The sequence below is a fragment of the Rattus norvegicus genome, chromosome 3 (assembly GCF_036323735.1).
Source record: "Rattus norvegicus strain BN/NHsdMcwi chromosome 3, GRCr8, whole genome shotgun sequence".
Lineage (NCBI taxonomy): Eukaryota > Metazoa > Chordata > Mammalia > Rodentia > Muridae > Rattus > Rattus norvegicus.
This window is the reverse complement of record NC_086021.1, coordinates 152,442,072-152,458,826: the sequence shown is the minus strand read 5'-3', so window position 1 is coordinate 152,458,826 and position 16,755 is coordinate 152,442,072. Positions and strand designations below refer to the sequence as shown.

The window sequence follows — 16,755 nt, the reverse complement described above, 5'->3', positions numbered from 1 at the left end:
AAATTCCAAAGAGGAAACAGGATAGAAAAATCAAACACAGGGCTGAAATCAGTGAGATGGAAACACATAGAGAGAGACAGAGAAACAAAGAATCAATTAAACAAAAAGTTGGGTGTTCAAAAAAATCAATAGACAAATACTTAGCCAAATTAATCAAAAGATAAAGAGATTAAAAAATTAGGCATGAGGGCTGGAGAGATGGCTTAGTGGTTAAGAGCACTGACTGCTCTTCCAGAGGTCCTGAGTTCAATTCCCAGCAGCCACATGGTGGCTCACAACCATCTGTAATGGGATCTGATGTCCTCTTCTGGTGTGTCTGAAGACAGCTACAGTGTACTTATATATAATAAATAAATAAATCTTTTAAAAAAATTAGGCATGAAAAGGAAGATATTACAACAGACATCAAGGACACTCATAAGCACGTACTTTAAAATATGTATTTAAAAAAATTTATTCCACCAAACTAGAAAACCTAAAAGAAATGGGTTCATTTCATATTATAAACCACCTACCAAAGTTAAATCAAGATCAAATAAGCAATTTAAACAGACTCATAACCCCTAGTGAAACAGAAGCAGTAAATAAAAATCTCAACTAAAAAAGCCCAAGGCCAGATGGAGTCAATACAGAATTCTACACACCTTCAAAGAAGAACTAATGCCAATACCTCCCAATCCCAAATTATTCTGTAAAATTGAAACTAAAGGAACATTTCCTGATTCTTTTTATGAAGCCACTAACACCCTGATACTGAAACCACACAATGACCCAACCCCCCCAAAAAATTATAAACCAATGTCCCTTATGAAAAGAGATGCAAAACCCCCAATAAAATATTTATAAGTCAAATTCAATAAGCAACCTACAGAATGGGAAAAATATTTATCAATTATACATCTCATAGAGGGTTAGTATAAGATCTGGACCAAATTATCTTAGTCAGGGTTTCTATTCCTGCACTTGGTCATTCTATATCATGACCAAGAAGTAGTTGGGGAGGAAAGGGTTTATTCAGCTCACACTTCCACATTGCTGTTCATCACCAAAGGAAGTCAGGACTGGAACTTAAGCAGGTCAGGAAGCAGGAGCTGATGCAGAGGCCATGGAGGGATGTTACTGGTTTGCTTCCCCTGGCTTGCTCAGCTTGCCCTCTTATAGAACCCAAGACCACCAGCCCAGGGACGGCACCACCCACAATGGGCTGTATCCTCCCACCTTGACCACTAGTTGAAAAAATACCTTACAGCTGGGTCTCATGAAGGCATTTCCTCATCTGAGGCTCCTTTCTCAGTGATGACTCCAGCTTGTGTCAAGCTGACACACAAAACTAGTCAGTACAAAATCCAACCAAATTTAAAAATGGAGTATAGCCCTAAACAAAGAATTCTCAAAAGATAAAACACAAATGGCTGAGTAACATCCTTAGTCATGAGGGAAATGCAACTACCTTGAGATTTCATCTTACCCCAGTGAGAATGGCCAAGATTCATAAACAAATGACAGTACACGCCTGCAAGGATTTGGGGAAAGAGGAACACATATTCAATCCTGGCGGGAATGCAAACTGGTACCCACTGTGGAAATTAGTGTGGCAGTTCCTCAGGAAGCTGGGAATAGACCAACCTCAAGATCCAGTCATACCATTCCTGGGCGTACACCCAAAGGATTGACTATACATCCTACTACAGGGATAGTCACTCATCCATGTTCATCGTCCAACTCGTAAGTACACCGAAACTGAAATCACTCTAGATGTCCATCAAATGATGAACTAATAACAAAAACATGGTGTATATTTACACAATGGAATATTATTCAGCTGTTAATTATGAAATTTTCATGTATATGGATAGGCCTAGAAACAATCATCCTGAGTGGGGTAACCCAGACCCAGACAAAGATTTCCTGTTTTCTCTTATATGTGGATGTTAGTGCTTAAGCTTTTGATATGTGTGCTACAGTCAGAAGTCAGGTACCAAGTAAGGAACCAGGGAGGAGGAGGGGAATCTTCCAAGGAAGAGAAAGTAGAATAATGTGTTATTGAGAGATAAAATGTGGAAGGAGATGGAAGGGAAGGGGAAAGGAAGGAATGTGGGGAGGGACAAGTAACATCAAAGGATTGCTTGTTTGTTTGCTTGTTTGCTTGCTTGCTTGGCTGTCCTGGAACTCAATATGTAGACCAGGCTAGCCTTAAAATCACAGACACCCTCCTGCCTCTCCCTCCCCAGCTGGGATTACAGGTGTGAGCCACCAACACGCCCACCCCTAAAGAAAAGCCATGTGGACTGTCATTCACAACCATCCTTAACCCGGTGCCAGGGGATATGGTGCCTTCTCTAGACTCTGTGGGCACCAGGCACCAGGAACACACATGGTATATATTCATACATACAGACAAAACACATAAAATAAAATAAATAAACCTATTAAAGATATTTTAAGGAAAGTCAAGTGGAAATCTACTGTAAAAGCTTCTTAAAATACATACACATATGAAAGGAATTTAAATGAAGTCCCAATAAAATGGGGGAGACCAACACCCCAAACTAGACATCTTATGCCACAAAATAGCACCTCCAGGACCAGGAATAGCTCACACCATATTGAGTTGTTAGCTAAGGGGTCCCAGAGACCCTCCAAGCATCACAGGCTGTCGCCAAGGCTACTGTTTGCTCTCCACAGCCTGAGGTCTACTTCTGAAGACACCACTTATGTCATTGAACACGGAGAAATCAGGCGGTTGCCCCACTGGAAGCTGCAGCCCTACTGGAAGCTGCAGCCCTACTAACTAGCATTCATTGTGATAGAAAGTACTCTGCATTGTACTGGGGGAGAAAACCCGTAGTATCACCCAGCTGCAACCACGTGACCCACAACAGCAACCAGCCTGCAACATACAATGGCGCAACTGTGACACAAATTATATGGGAATAACCAACATTGATTGAATCTGATTGAATTCAAGGCCCACTCCTTGAGATGGAACCAATATCTGACACTGATAACGTGGCCAAAAACCAGAGAACTAGGTGGCCCATGAGTCCCAGGAGAAAACCTACTAACATTGTTCTGTTAAAAGAACAAAGAAATAAAATGACTTACTGACATATTGCTCTATCCATACATCAGTACATCATTCAACCACACAGAGAATCAGCTTCTTGCAGGAGCTGGTAATTAACACAGAATTCCATGTAGGGGATCTGGTCTGGTGCTGCTTGTATTTAAATGCTAAATACTAGTTCCCAGATCTGGTTCTTCTTCTTCCTCCTCTTCCTCCTCCTCTTCCTCCTCCTCTTCCTCCTCTTCTTTCTCTTCCTTCACCTTCACCAGCACCACCACCACCAGATCATTTGTTCTACCAAATGATGCTACATAAACCTTGCTTCCCAAGTTAATTGGTCGATAAAAGACCAAAGCCTGTGATTGGGTGATAGATAGAGGTAGGTGGGTTTTCAGTTACCCGGATGTGGGTCACAGGGAGAGAGAATGGAAAAGAAAGGACACAGGAGAAGAAAGGAGACAGGAGAAGAGGAAAAGAGATGGACAATGAATACACAGCCAGGACAAACAGCAAGCAACAAGGGACATATGGCTGGGACATGACTTAGAATAGTTCCAAAGCCTGACCAATCTAGGCTTACAGCTCATAAATGAAATTTCTGGATTACGCGCCTTTTATATGGGCTAGTTAGAAACCATAATTCCTTCCACAGACCCACCCCTGGACAATGTACAGAGGGTGAGAGACTTTAGAGGACTCGGTCCTAAAACGGGATGTCTTTATCAAACCCTTCCCCTCAAGGTTACAGAAGAGCAGGCAGAAAGATTTTCAAACGTAGCTCCAAGGAACAGTGTCTTCTGGACACAGCAGGACTGATGTGCATAGAAACTCAGAGACTCGACGGCCTGCACAGGGCCTGCACTGGTTCAAACATGAGGTCCCAGTGTGGAGAAAGAGAAGTGAACGGGCAGCCCCACCCATAATCAAGAGGCTATTTGCAATTGATAGACATCTGCTCAGAAAGGAAAACCCCTATCTTCTCTAGTAGAGTGCCGGTGGGTATATCAACTAAATTCCTGGCAACACAAAATAGACATGCGCGCGCGCGCACACACACACACACACACACACACACACACACACACACACACACACACACACACACGACAGAGAGACGGATGTCTTTGGTGGGCTTGCCTAAGGAGGTTTTCCTCATACAGATGACAAAGGGCAACTACTGTCAAGGAAGTGGACCAGAAAATGGTTGTAAGTCCAATTGAAAAGCCACGAAAGAACCACCTGTATGAAAGCTCAAACTCCCAATTCTAAGAGTCACCCTTTGATGCTGAAGGCAAAGACAATGTCATCTGGTGGGTGACCACATGGGTATCCTTGGTGAAGGGTGTTGTTCATTACCCCTGCATCAAGGACAAGGTTTGCCTGATGTAGAGTTCTGTCCCTTAACCACCAGCAGTGGGTCCCAGTCAAATTGTCAGTCAATTTGATCACCACTGACCAAATGCCTGATAGAACAAACCTGCAGAGAGGAAAGGTTTCTGATGGCTCAGAGTTTCGGGCATTTTGGTCTCCTACGGCAGGGGAGCATGGCAGCTCGTAACATGACTAGCATGTTCTCTTACTCCATCTGCACCCCAGCCTATGGGATGGTGCTATCTACATTCGCTAAGAGGCCTTTCCCTTACTTACTCCTCTCTGGAAAAGACGCTCACACATATACCCAGAGGTGAGCCTTACTAATCTATGAGCATCTCAACCCAAATAAATAGATGATCAAGATTAGTCATCAGAGCATTGAAGAGATCCAGACCCAGAACCAAGTATTACCTACTATCCTGCTCTACTCCATTTGAGCTCTTAAGGGACTCACTCAATCAATACCAGCATCCCTAAAGTGGTATCAAACTGCTTGGATTAGTCATCAACATCTTAGCAAGAATTAGGTTCTGGGCCTAACTTTGATTCTAATAACCATACTGAGGCTCTGGGCATCACGGGACAGCATCTGAACTGAACACAGGAAGTACCAGAGGAGAAGCAGAGGCAGATGAAGATTTACTCTGTTAAGACAGCTTGCCTGGAAAAGAGCAGCAGCCCAGGGTGCACGGCCAGATCCTAACTCAGGGTCAGGTTTTCACTGAGTGAGCACAGCATGGCCTAGAGCAAGGAAATGAGCCTCTCTGAGCTCCAGATCCTCACATGACCGATGCACAACTGGGCATTTTGCTTAAACAGTACTCAAGTCACACTGCCCTAGTTTAAAGAGAAATCAGACAGAAGACACTCAACATTAATGAGAGAGAAACACTGTTTGCAGAGGCGATGGTACATGGGCATAAGGTAGACTGGGGTCCGATTCCACTGCTGACATCACTCTTGTTTTGTCTCCTCTGCGTGGAACAATGCTTAAAACAGCACAGGCTCAGTTTATAAGCACAAAATCATTACAGGCGCTGCCAGAATGGCCAGCACATAGCCCAGGACTTAGCAATGACTTTAAGAATCCAGATCTTACATGTGCTCCAGTTCCTTCTGTGTGTCTTCCATGGAAATACCCAGCAAGACACAGATGCCCCGTCCGATGGCGCTGATCTGCTCTCCTCCAACTAAAAGGAACCAAGAAGGAAGAAAGACTTAGATATAATCAGGCACTGTGAAGTGTCTTTTCAGTCACTTTACGACCATCCTTAACATCACACATCCTTCTGCCCACTTCTTTGGCTAAGGTCGGTGAGTGTGTGAGTCAATGACTCCCATCCGATCTGGTTTCTTATCTGGAACCCATCGGAGCTGTAAGGTGAATAATCTCTAAGCAGGGTATTAGCACCAGATCTTATTTGCAACTTTGGGTTCATTGCCTGGAACGTTCCACAGTTCCATATATGCATCTGAATAACAGAAAGGTGATTTCCTTCTCCAGAGACTCCAGCTCGGCGAGATTAATTCTCAGAAAGGAGAGCCTCTGTTTTTCTTGTAAATCAGCAAACCTAGTAACTCAAAACATAGACAGCACAGAATGGAAAAATGTTCATGGCATAAAAACAAATACGTTTTTCCTGCTTATTATAAAGGTGAATTCATTACCCATAAACGCTGTGACTTACGTGGTAAGCTTCACCTCAGAAAGAGTGCTGTCATCTCCCAACATATATTTCTAAAGTAACATTCTGAGCCAATAGCATCTAAATCTTTTTAAGTCATGCATTGTGTCCATATAAAAAAAAAAAACCTCTAAGAACACCATGCTAATATCTGTAGTCAAATGTACTCCCTACTACTTTTAGCGAGTATCTCAAAATTTTGGCACAGTATCTAGACTAATATTCATCATTATGGCGGTGAAGTTAAAGCTCATATTTTAAGTGGCAACCTTGATTAATTTCCCCCTTCTTGCCCCGTCTCATTATATTACTGTTGTTTTTCTTTTTTTAATTTCATTTTGTACTGACCTAATGTTCCAATCAGGAATAGAAGAATGAATTCTGCCTCTGTGTGTGTGTGTGTGTGTGTGTGTGTGTGTGTGTGTGTGTGTCTTCTGCTGTGCACCAATATCTGCAAATATTCCTAACAAGGAAGCACATACTAAACCCCAACTTCTTCAACTTTCGATTGTAATTATATATGGACTCACATGACCAAAGGCAAGGGTTACAAGCAGAAAAAAAAAACTGGCAACAATAAAAGGTTTCTGAGTGCGCAAACACCAAAACTTAACACAAATCTGAACACATAATGTGTCCCAGGTGCTTCTGGCAGTTTTCATTCGTGCTGCCTCATGATGCCACTTCAATGCAGCCTTGGTGCTGAACACAGAACACGCACACACGCCACACAACACCAACAAACACTGCCCGAAACGACTCTCCTCAGATTTGACACTCTCCCTCGTCCCGACGGTAATGTTTTATGGTGCACACCCAGCTTTATGCTCTTTGTGCTCAGAAACACCATGGCTTATAGGAAAGAATGGCTTTTAACATTCCCTACTACTATTCTTCAGCACATAAGTATCAAAGTAATGAGGCCGGCAAGCATAGGGAACAGTTTAGCAAACTGGAACTCCACTTGGTTTGGACTTTGCACTCTTCTCTGAGCCATGTACCTAGCAACCTCTTAGCAGCCTAGGACCCCACCTGCATAGACCTCATGAACACTTGGGGTCTCATTACATTATTTGTCATTACATTAATTCGGGTCATTTACAGTTGACTGAATTTTTACACTGATTTGTCTACTCGTGTGACAGACATGCTTGTGCCACAGTATGCATGTGGAGATCAGAGGACAACTTGTAGGAGTTGGTGCTCTCTTCAGGTCCTCAAGCTTGGTGTCAAATGCTTTTAACTGGCTAAGCCGTCACATAGGCCCTGTATAATTGCTTCAAGCAATGGAAATAAGTTGTTCTCCTTGGCAACTTCTTGATAATGCCCCCATTACTACCCAAACATATCCTGGAATACTTCTAGAAACTACAGGCAATGGCCCATCCACTCTAGACACTTGAAAGTCATTCGGGTTACTCCCTGACTCTTATCCTGAACTGTCTCATTAACTTAAGCTCAAGTATGGTCAAAGGACTCCCTAGGGAAATTCCAAGAGTGTTAGACACTCCGTTTAAGTACCAGCCCAGGGCCTCACATGTGCCAGGCCGTGGTTTGATAGGACTGGGTTTCACTATGTAGCTTCAGTCTACCCTTCAACTCACCAGGTAGCCCATGCTGGACTCACACTAGAGAACTCCTACCTCTGCCCCCATGGTGCTGGGATGATAGGAATAAGCCACCATCTACAACCAAAGGTACATTTTCCAAACTCCTGATCAGCAGGATAGAGGGCTTAAGGGACCAAAGCTCAAAGTTTAATATGTTGGTGATGACCATAACAAGTAGACAGATTCTCCCCCCAAAAAGCAAAGCCATCTTTCATCAATGAATTTTCCCAATTTTCATGTGCTCAATATTTCCTGAAATGTTATTAGTCCCATAAACTCCAGTCCTATTCTGCTCCTTATTAATCCAGAATGATTTCTAAAACTAAAGTTAGCAGAACAGCTTGCAAATCACTAAACAGGATTAAAAGGTGGGCTCTTGGGTCTAAATATGTGGTTTGGCTACTTGGTTGGGGAGGAATCTTAGATCTAGATTTAAACTTAAAAACATGTATTTGGTATAAAATGGCTTGAAGAAAAAGATATCTGTATTGCTGAAACTGAAACTTTGGGGAACGGAGTGTCATAGGGTCTCTTTTGTTGTCTAACCTGCTTTGAATTCCTAGGCTCAAGGGATCTCCTTCCCCCCTCCAAAGTGCCTGTGACTACCTGTGCTTGCCATAATATCGACCTAAAAATGTAGTTCTGCCAATATAAACTTAAAATACACTGGGCAGTGGTGGTAGACACCTTTAATCCCAGCACTTGGAAGGCAGAGACAGGTGGATCTGTGAGTTCAAGGCCAGCCTGGTCTACAGAGTGAGTTCCAGGCTAGACAAGGCTACACAGAGAAACCCTGTCTCCAGGAAAAACAAACAAACAAACACTAGATGGGTGATGGCTCAGCAGGTGAAGACACTGGCTCTCAGGCCTAATGCCCTGAATTGAATCCCAAGGACCTGCATGGTAGTGACACATCTAAATTGTTCTCTGGCCTGGACACCAGTGTCTTGTTACACATAGAAACACACACATGCACACCAAATAAATAAATGTATTTATTTTTTTTAACGTAAGAATGAAAGAATGGCACACGTGGTTTCTATTTTTTTTTAACACTTTTCAAATAACTACTGTAGCTGGATCCTGAATATTTCAACTAGACTCCCACAGTCAACTGATGGCTAACGGTTGAACATCTTGCTCCATATTGAATTAGTAGGAAAGAGAAAACATGTCATCTCGAATTCTGTGGTTCTGTGCCGCTCAGAACCGACATCCAGAACCAAAGGATGATCTGCACCTAGTTAGGATGCCTGCATGTAATGGCTCACAGCTGTCAGAGTTCAAACAATTAGCAATCCCTGGTCTGTGCATTTTATCATGAGCCAAGTTCCATTTAAAAAAGAAAAGATACACAAAGGGGTGGGGGGGGGGTGCTAAAATGCAACATTTCAGACTGAGAGGTGGAAAACGAGGGAGTCTGCTCCGGAAATGCTCCCTATGTGTTGTTTGTGCAACAGTGCATTCAACACCGAGCCCTGGGGATGCTCACAGGTTCTGACACCTTGTCTGTGGGGAACACACACTCACACACACACACACACACTCACAAAGATAATGATGATGATTATAATGGTGATGACAACGGAGATGAGGGTTTATGTAGCAACAAAAGCACGGAGCCTGAACCCGTGGGCGGCCAGGCACGTGCCGGATCTTCTCGGCCACGGCGCTGCCCCGGAGCTGCCCCGCAACTCGGGGCTGCGGGGAACCCTCACTCGGAACAGCGGGTCGCGGGGGTCAGAGGCTGCTCCTCCCCGGCCCGCCCGACTGACCTGTGACGCTAGCCCGGGTGACGCGCTGCACCACGGCCTTCATGGCGGCGGCTGTAGCGACTGGGACGCGCCGTGTAGTCAGACCTTGCGACTCCGCCAGTGGCTCCTCGGCCGGCGCCCTCTACCGGCAACACCGGAAGAGCTCCGCGAGGACCCATTCAAGAGCTGCATCCCGCCCACGTCGGCCACACCTATCCACCAATTGGCCCCGCCCATGTCAATCACGCTCACCTGTCACCTATCCATAATCTAGTCCGTCTGTGGTAGGCCCCGCCCTATCCACCCCTGAGCTCCTTAAGCACTGTAGTCCCAAACTGCCTGCCTAGACTCCATTATGTCCAGACATACATTGATTTCTGCTCCAGTTTCTTTCTCTTTCAGTTTTACCCCTAGTCTTTTTCCTGCTTTTCTCCCTCTTTTCCAATCCTCCAGTCACAGATTTTTCACTTGTTCCCTAGCCTCAGCAGCAAGCCTGTTGCTAAATACAAAAGGACCCGCGGCTAAAATAGCCATTTAACTACCTAACAACTGATTTAATTTAGACACATCACGGTGGTAAATAGGTATATGAGTCTAGAATTCTAATTCCTTCCTAATACAAATCTAATATGTAGCTCTATCATAGGATTGTTAGGAAATTCGAATAAGCTGTAAAGATGTTTAGATGGCTACAAAGAACTGTATAGCTATTACTGTAGCAAGTTTCCATTACTAAAACATAGCATCTTCATGGCCTAGTGGTAGAGCACGTGATTATAATTAAAACAATAAAAGGAAGGGAGGGAGGGAGGCAAGATCATCCCAGCTACTTGAGATGAAGCAGAGAAGTGTTTTAAGTCCATGAGTTCAAGACCACCAAGGCAGGCAATATAATGAGGCTTTTCCCTTAAAGAAGATATGGGAGTATCAGAAAAAGTTCACCCACTTCAGAATGTCTTCGCTTTGAAAACCCCTACCAGGATTAGCAGATTCAGGAAAGCATTTGATAGAAAGCAGTTTGATAGAGCTGTGATTTGGCCAGAACACTCCAAGGAACAGAGGTTGCACATCTGAGATCCAAGCATTCTGGAGGCTACAGTAGGAGGTAGCACAGGATACAGAGTGGGACATTGTCTCAAAACACAACAAAAAAAGGCCTAGAAACATGCATTATCGTGTGGTATCCACCAAAGACTACTCAGACCAGGGCTTAAGGCAATAGAAAGTCTTTATTAGCCAGCTGGAGACTATACTGGGTGTTCAGGATCCCAGCATAGCCCAGACTCTTTTTCAGAGTGAGTATGTTAGTTAACAAGCACCGTTAGGCAAAAGCAGAGTTACAGAGATCAAAGAGCAAGGTTGGTACATTTAAGGACTTTCCCAGAACTATGGAGTTTGCCTGATTTGGTCTTCCTTTTTTGTTTTGGCAGGTGCTGTCTATGTGCTGAGTTTTATGGTCTGAATGGTATTTCTACCATGGAATCAGTTGTGCGAACATCTGGGAGCCTCTTCCATGATGCTTAAATATGAAATAGTGAATGCAAAATTGCATGAATTAAATTGTCACAGATACCCATAACAGCAATAAGATAAATGGGCTTCCTGATCCTGAAGGACACAATGGTAACGATGCAACAATAAAACTTAACCTGGTGGGGGTTGGGGATTTGGCTCAGTGGTAGAGCGCTTGCCTAGCAAGCGCAAGGCCCTGGGTTCGGTCCCCAGCTCCGAAAAAAAAAAAAAAAAAAACTTAACCTGGGGCTAGAAGTGTAGCTCAGTGGATATACCTACCTACCTCAGTGGATACAGTACTTACCTACCACGTAGGAAGTCCTAGGTTCAATCCTCAGGATCATAAAAACCAGGGATGGCAACCCTTACCTGAACTGGAATACCGGCACTCAAGAGGTAGAGAGGCAGGAGGGTTCAGGGGTGGAACTATACAATCGGAATGCAGGCTGAGCTGCATGAGACTCTGTATCTAATTGTTTTTAAAAAATCTAAATTAAGAACATTCTATCAGGTAGTCAAATTTCCACATCCAAAGGAAAAAAAGTCTGGCTCAATGGGTACAGACAGGCACTCACTGCCTTTAATGACCTGAGTTTGATCCCCAGGTCCCTCCCTGACATCACTAGACATCCTCCGAGCTCCACATGTATCCTATGTCACATGCAAATGCATGTGAACAGACTTGTACACAAAATGAATAAAATGTGAGAAGGCTGTACTATATGCATGAACTTTGGTACATCCTGACCAGGATAAAAAGAAAGGGGAGAAAGTTGTTATTAGGATGCTAACAGTGAGCCCACTGACCCAGGAAAGCACTGTTTATAATTGTGGTTTCATTACAAATGATTCATATTTGATTAAAGACCTTTCTCTGAATAACTGGTCTACAAATATTAATTTGGTTCTTCCTAATTTAAAAAAAAATCTAGTTTGCTGTCGGTGGTGTCTACCAAAAATGGGAATTGGATCCCCTGGGACTGAAGTTATAGATTGTTGTGAGCCCCCTTGTGGGTGCTGGGAATTGAACCCAGGTCCTCTAGAAGATATCCCGTGCTCTTAACCATTGAGCCATCTCTCTAACCCTTTATGCTGTATTCTTACACTATACTGCTGCCACTGACAGTAGAAGTCTCGCACTTTATCCTACATGTGATGTTTTAACACCTCTTTAATGCCGGATGACATACTCCCTTAGCTCTCACCTTTCCTTATTTTTCTGGAAATCTCTAAAGATGGGAGATGTTTTGTAAGACACCCGCTGTTTGTTTCGAGTGCTGGGGATTTAGTCAGTGCTTTCTTTACACTAAGAGAGCATTCTACCAGAGGCACCTCAGCTCAGCCATCCACCTCATGCTACCCCTCCTGTCTTAGGCTGATCCTCACCTTCAGCTCGATGTTCTAACATAAATATATTCAATTAGTATTAACTGGCTCTTGGCCTAGCTAAGGAGATACCTTGGCAGCTGGGATTCTTATCATACCATCCACCACTATTCCTTGCAGGGACTCAAATAGCTATGAGTAAATACCACCACCCAGGAGCTGGGGTGCGGTGGCACATGCCTTTAATCCCAGCACTTAGAAGACAGGCAAGCAGAGCTATTCGAAGCCAGCCTGATCTACATGGAGTTCCAGGATAGCCAGGGCTCCATAGAGAAGACTCTATCAAGACACCAAAAAACAACAAACGAGCAAAAACACCACAGAAGGGTAGAGACATAGCTCAGTGGTTCAGAGGTTCAATTCCCAGCACCCACATGGCAGCTCACAGCTGTCTGCCGTTCCAGTTCCAGAGGATTTGACACCCTCTTCTGACGTCGGTCATGGAGTGCACATACATACTGTCCCAAAGAACAGGTCAAGTCTATCTAACTTATGTTACATTCTAATTCATAAGGTATCCAGTAGATGGTAGAGGGCTGCTTTGAATGCCCCATGAGATTGTACTCCATCCAACCTTAGTGGAACAGCTAAAGCACTGACTAATAGCAGCAGGAAAAATAAGTTATATAAACTATTTGCCAAAAATTTAGCTTACAAAACCTGAATGTAATTTTCATTATCAGAGCCAGAGAAATCATTCAGTAAGTCACCGTGTTTGATGCTTGACAGCATGAGTGTGGATCCCACATAAAGTCTGATGAAGAGGCATGTCTTAGTCCCAGCACTCCTACAGCAGAGACAGAATCTCCTGAAAGCTTACAGCACAGCTAGCCTGGGGTACCCAACGCAGCAGCAAAGAGAGATTGTCTTTCAAACAAGGTGGTAGGTTAAGACCAGGACTAACATTTAAAGTTGTCCTCTGACCTCAACAACCCATTCACGGTATGTGTCTGCCCTCGGATACAAATGTGTGCACACACTAATTTTTTTTAATAAGATTTGTTTTTATTGCTTTTAATTACATTCAGGTGTGTACGTCTTCCAGTGGAAATGTGCTTTGAGGGCAGGTGCCCACTAGGGTCAAAGACATCAGATCCCCTGGAACTAGAGTCTATGAATGTGCCGGATGAGAGCGTGCTGAGAACTGAACTCTGGTTCGCTGGGAGTACAACGAGTACTCTTAACTGTGAACTATTTCTCCAGCCCCATAAGTAGATTTTTAAGAACTGAAATTTCAGGGCTAGTGAGATGGTTCAGCAGGTGCCTGATGACTTGAGTTTGACCCACACAGTGGAAAGAGACAACCAACTCCTACAAACTGTCCTCTGACTTCCGTGCACACATATAGCATGCACACACATGCACACATGTGTACTCACACACACAACTTTTAAAATTTAATGGCTTTATATCAACCTTTCAGCCATGTAAACATGGAAGACTACTTCTTGAATTATGTGTTCAGTACCGTCAAGAAAACACTTGTCACACATTATTAACGCTTATATTTTATAAAGTAAAATTAAATACTCTTTCCACAAACATGAAATGGAAATCAAGGCATCTATCAAACACTGAGCCAAGTCCTTGTTTTCAGGATGCAGCAGCTGTTCATGATTGAGGGCCAGGCCCACCAGTCCATGAGTTCAGATAGTTCAGGATCCTCTGAGTAACTGGAACAGAATTTTCTGAATACTTTACAATTGTCTTCGTATAAAACCCTTTAATAGGCTCAGCCCTTTCCATCGCTAAATCAGAGTCTTCACTTGTAGAAAAAGGCATTTCATTGCTTGAGTCATCCTCTTCATTTTCCCCATAGTCTTCAAAAGAAAAAAGAAAGAAACCTGAAATTATTAACTTAGACATCAGTCATTAAAGCCTTAGGCATAATAAACCAAAGTTTGATTATGCCATCAGATTCTATTGTTATCTTTCTCCAAAAAGGAAAAGCAGAGACAAAAAGGGAAACCATGATGACTGTATGAAATTTCAAACTACAAACCACCTTCATGACCAAAAAATTTCCAGCAGATTTTACACAATGGCTTTATTGAGATCTACCTAACATAACATTCAAACTCCTATTACAAGGCACGGTTCAATGGTATTTAGTCTATTCGGCTTGGGCAACCAGACCCGCAATCGATCTTAGAGGACTTTCAGCCACCTTCCAACCTCACCATCACTCCGGTCTCAAGCGATTACGCCAACTGACTTTCCGGTTCCTTAGATTGCCAGCATGTTATCTAAAGGTTTAAGGAGTTTCACGCAACAATTGAGGTGATTTTAATACTCCTTGGTTGCTGTTAAGGCCTGAAACTGCTTGCTCGCCGCCTGCCACAGGGTCGCAAGGAAATGAACGGCACACGGGCTATTGTCCGAGCCTCTGAAACCCACCTGGCACTACACGGGAGAATTCATAAGTTCTGGCTGAACACAGGGACAGTCTTAGTCAATCAATAAATAAGATGATCCAGATGATAATACTTATTAGTTCCTGGAGTCTTGCTCTTTGCAGATTCCATCACTGCAAATTATCTAAATACTCTTTTGCAGCAGTTTTGCTTAGTACCCCGGGGTTCAAGTACAGAAGGTGGCTTCGGTTACCGGGAAAACAGTCAGGAAGCGGCGGCTGCGAGGCCGATCTTGCCGGAGAATCCTACCTGACATCTTCGGTTTTCGTGTAAGGAAAATCGCCGAGCCCAGCACCGACCAGGCGCCTAGTGCATAGACAATAGACATCCGCCGGTACCAGATCGTAGCCTGGTCAGGACGCATGACTCCATAGGAGAGCTCCAGGGTTCGCGAGGAGGAAGTTCTTCCAGGTGACCACAGCAACCACCAATGGGGCCTCAGCCACTTCCTGGTCAGGCCGCGATGCATTTTGGGACTCGTAGTCCACGGTTAATCCTGGCTAGGAAGGAATTTTTTTTTTTTTTTTTTTTTTTTTTTTTTGGTTCTTTTTTTTTCGGAGCTGGGGACCGAACCCAGGGCCTTGCGCTTCCTAGGTAAGCGCTCTACCACTGAGCTAAATCCCCAGCCCCTAGGACGGAAATTTTAATCGAGACCATAGCCATAGGTTAAGTGCTCAGCTGGCTGCTGGCAATTGTACTGTGTACTATGTGATAGAGAACGGATAGTGATTTGAAACTTCCTTACTTGCAAAGTTGTAATACCTGCCCTCCATATGTCAGGCAGTATTTGAAATGTCGCCCACCATTCCGGCTTCACCCTATTGGTTTTTATTCTCCCTCACACAAAGGTGCACACATCTTTAAAAAAAAGGGGGGGGGGGCTGAGATTCCATCGACTACTTGTCTTTTTTTTTTTTTTTTTGGTTCTTTTTTTCGGAGCTGGGGACCGAACCCAGGGCCTTGCGCTTCCTAGGCAAGCGCTCTACCACTGAGCTAAATCCCCAACCCCGACTACTTGTCTTATTAATACACTTCTGCCAGGAATAATTTGTCTGCACACCAGTAAACCAAACAATCTGAGAGTAAGCCTGAAGTGTTTGCCCAGAGCCGGCTGGATAATATATTTTGCCTATTTCAACCTTCCTCAAACTTGATTTCCAAAACAACTGACACCACTGACTCTGCATGCTTTTCTGGTGGCTTCAAAACATTTTTTTCTGTTTCTTTCCTTTTACATTTGTGTTTGCCCTATAGAAATATATACCTGTGTAACATTTAACTCAAAAGGGACTGTGCGTTTAAATATAAAAGCTAAAATTATAAACCTAAAAGCAACCACATACACACACAAAAATCTTTGCCATGCTGGAATGGGCGAAAACTTCTTTGGATATGAGAAGCATGAACCACATGAAAGCTGCTTAACTGGACCTAAGAATCACAGTTGAGGAAAAAGAAAAGTTCTAAGTCAGAAGTTGACATCAGGTTAATCACACTCCACATAATTTTGTGACAGGATCTCTCACCTGTAGCTCACGGACTCAGCTAGACTGAGTTCCAGAGGTCCTTGTGTCTCCACTCCCCAGTAACTAGGATTACAGACACTCACTTATGCCTAGTTTTTATGTGGGTGCTGGGATCAGAGCTCAGGTCCTCCTACTTGTACATCAAGCACTTTACCTACTACTGAGCCCGCTCTCCAGCCCAGATGAGCAGCTGGAATTCATGTTATATTGTCTTTAAAAGCTGGCAGGCTTTCTTTTTCAAGATTTTTCTTTTTATGTGTGTATGCATGTGAGAGAGACTATAAGTCACATATAAGTGGGTGCATGTGGAGACCAGAAAATGGTATCAGATCCCCCTGGAGCTGGACTTATAGGTGGTTATGAGTATTCTGACGTGGGTGCTGGGATCTGAGCTCAAGATTCTCTGGAAGAACAGCAAGCGCTCTTG

The 16,755-nt window shown here is 43.7% G+C and overlaps 2 protein-coding genes across 3 annotated transcripts in view; both read right to left on the bottom strand.

Moving 5' to 3' along the window:
- Dtd1 (D-aminoacyl-tRNA deacylase 1) overlaps positions 1–9,634 on the bottom strand; it is a 162,768-nt gene extending 153,134 nt beyond the window's left edge. Inside the window, exons 1-2 of the mRNA NM_001398981.1 lie at positions 9,512–9,634; positions 5,541–5,631 (exon numbers count right to left, since the gene is read on the bottom strand). Coding sequence (NP_001385910.1) covers positions 5,541–5,631; positions 9,512–9,554 — 134 coding nt within the window. The 5' untranslated portion in view covers positions 9,555–9,634. The remainder of the gene's footprint in view (positions 1–5,540; positions 5,632–9,511) is intronic.
- Positions 9,635–13,724: 4,090 nt separating this feature from the next.
- Positions 13,725–15,430, bottom strand: Smim26 (small integral membrane protein 26). Of its 2 annotated transcripts, none has more exons than NM_001106520.1 (2): positions 15,052–15,213; positions 13,725–14,208 (listed from the first exon to the last, which is right to left on the bottom strand). In NM_001106520.1, exons 1-2 carry the CDS (start codon positions 15,164–15,166, stop codon positions 14,000–14,002), a joined length of 324 nt encoding a protein of 107 aa, NP_001099990.1. In that variant the 5' UTR covers positions 15,167–15,213; the 3' UTR covers positions 13,725–13,999. The 2 variants fall into 2 exon arrangements, with proteins under 2 accessions (NP_001099990.1, XP_006235187.1); XM_006235125.5 differs by having other exon boundaries at positions 13,884–14,208; positions 14,996–15,430.
- Between the last annotated feature and the right edge of the window lie 1,325 nt (positions 15,431–16,755).

Excerpts from the sequence above, each read along its gene's own strand:
- Smim26 (XM_006235125.5), bottom strand. The coding sequence starts at position 15,271 with ATGCATCGCGGCCTGACCAGGAAGTGGCTGAGGCCCCATTGGTGGTTG. Across the intron at positions 14,209-14,995 it reads GCTTCCTGACTGTTTTCCCG|ACTATGGGGAAAATGAAGAG; the intron begins GTAACCGAAGCC and ends TTTCTTTTGAAG.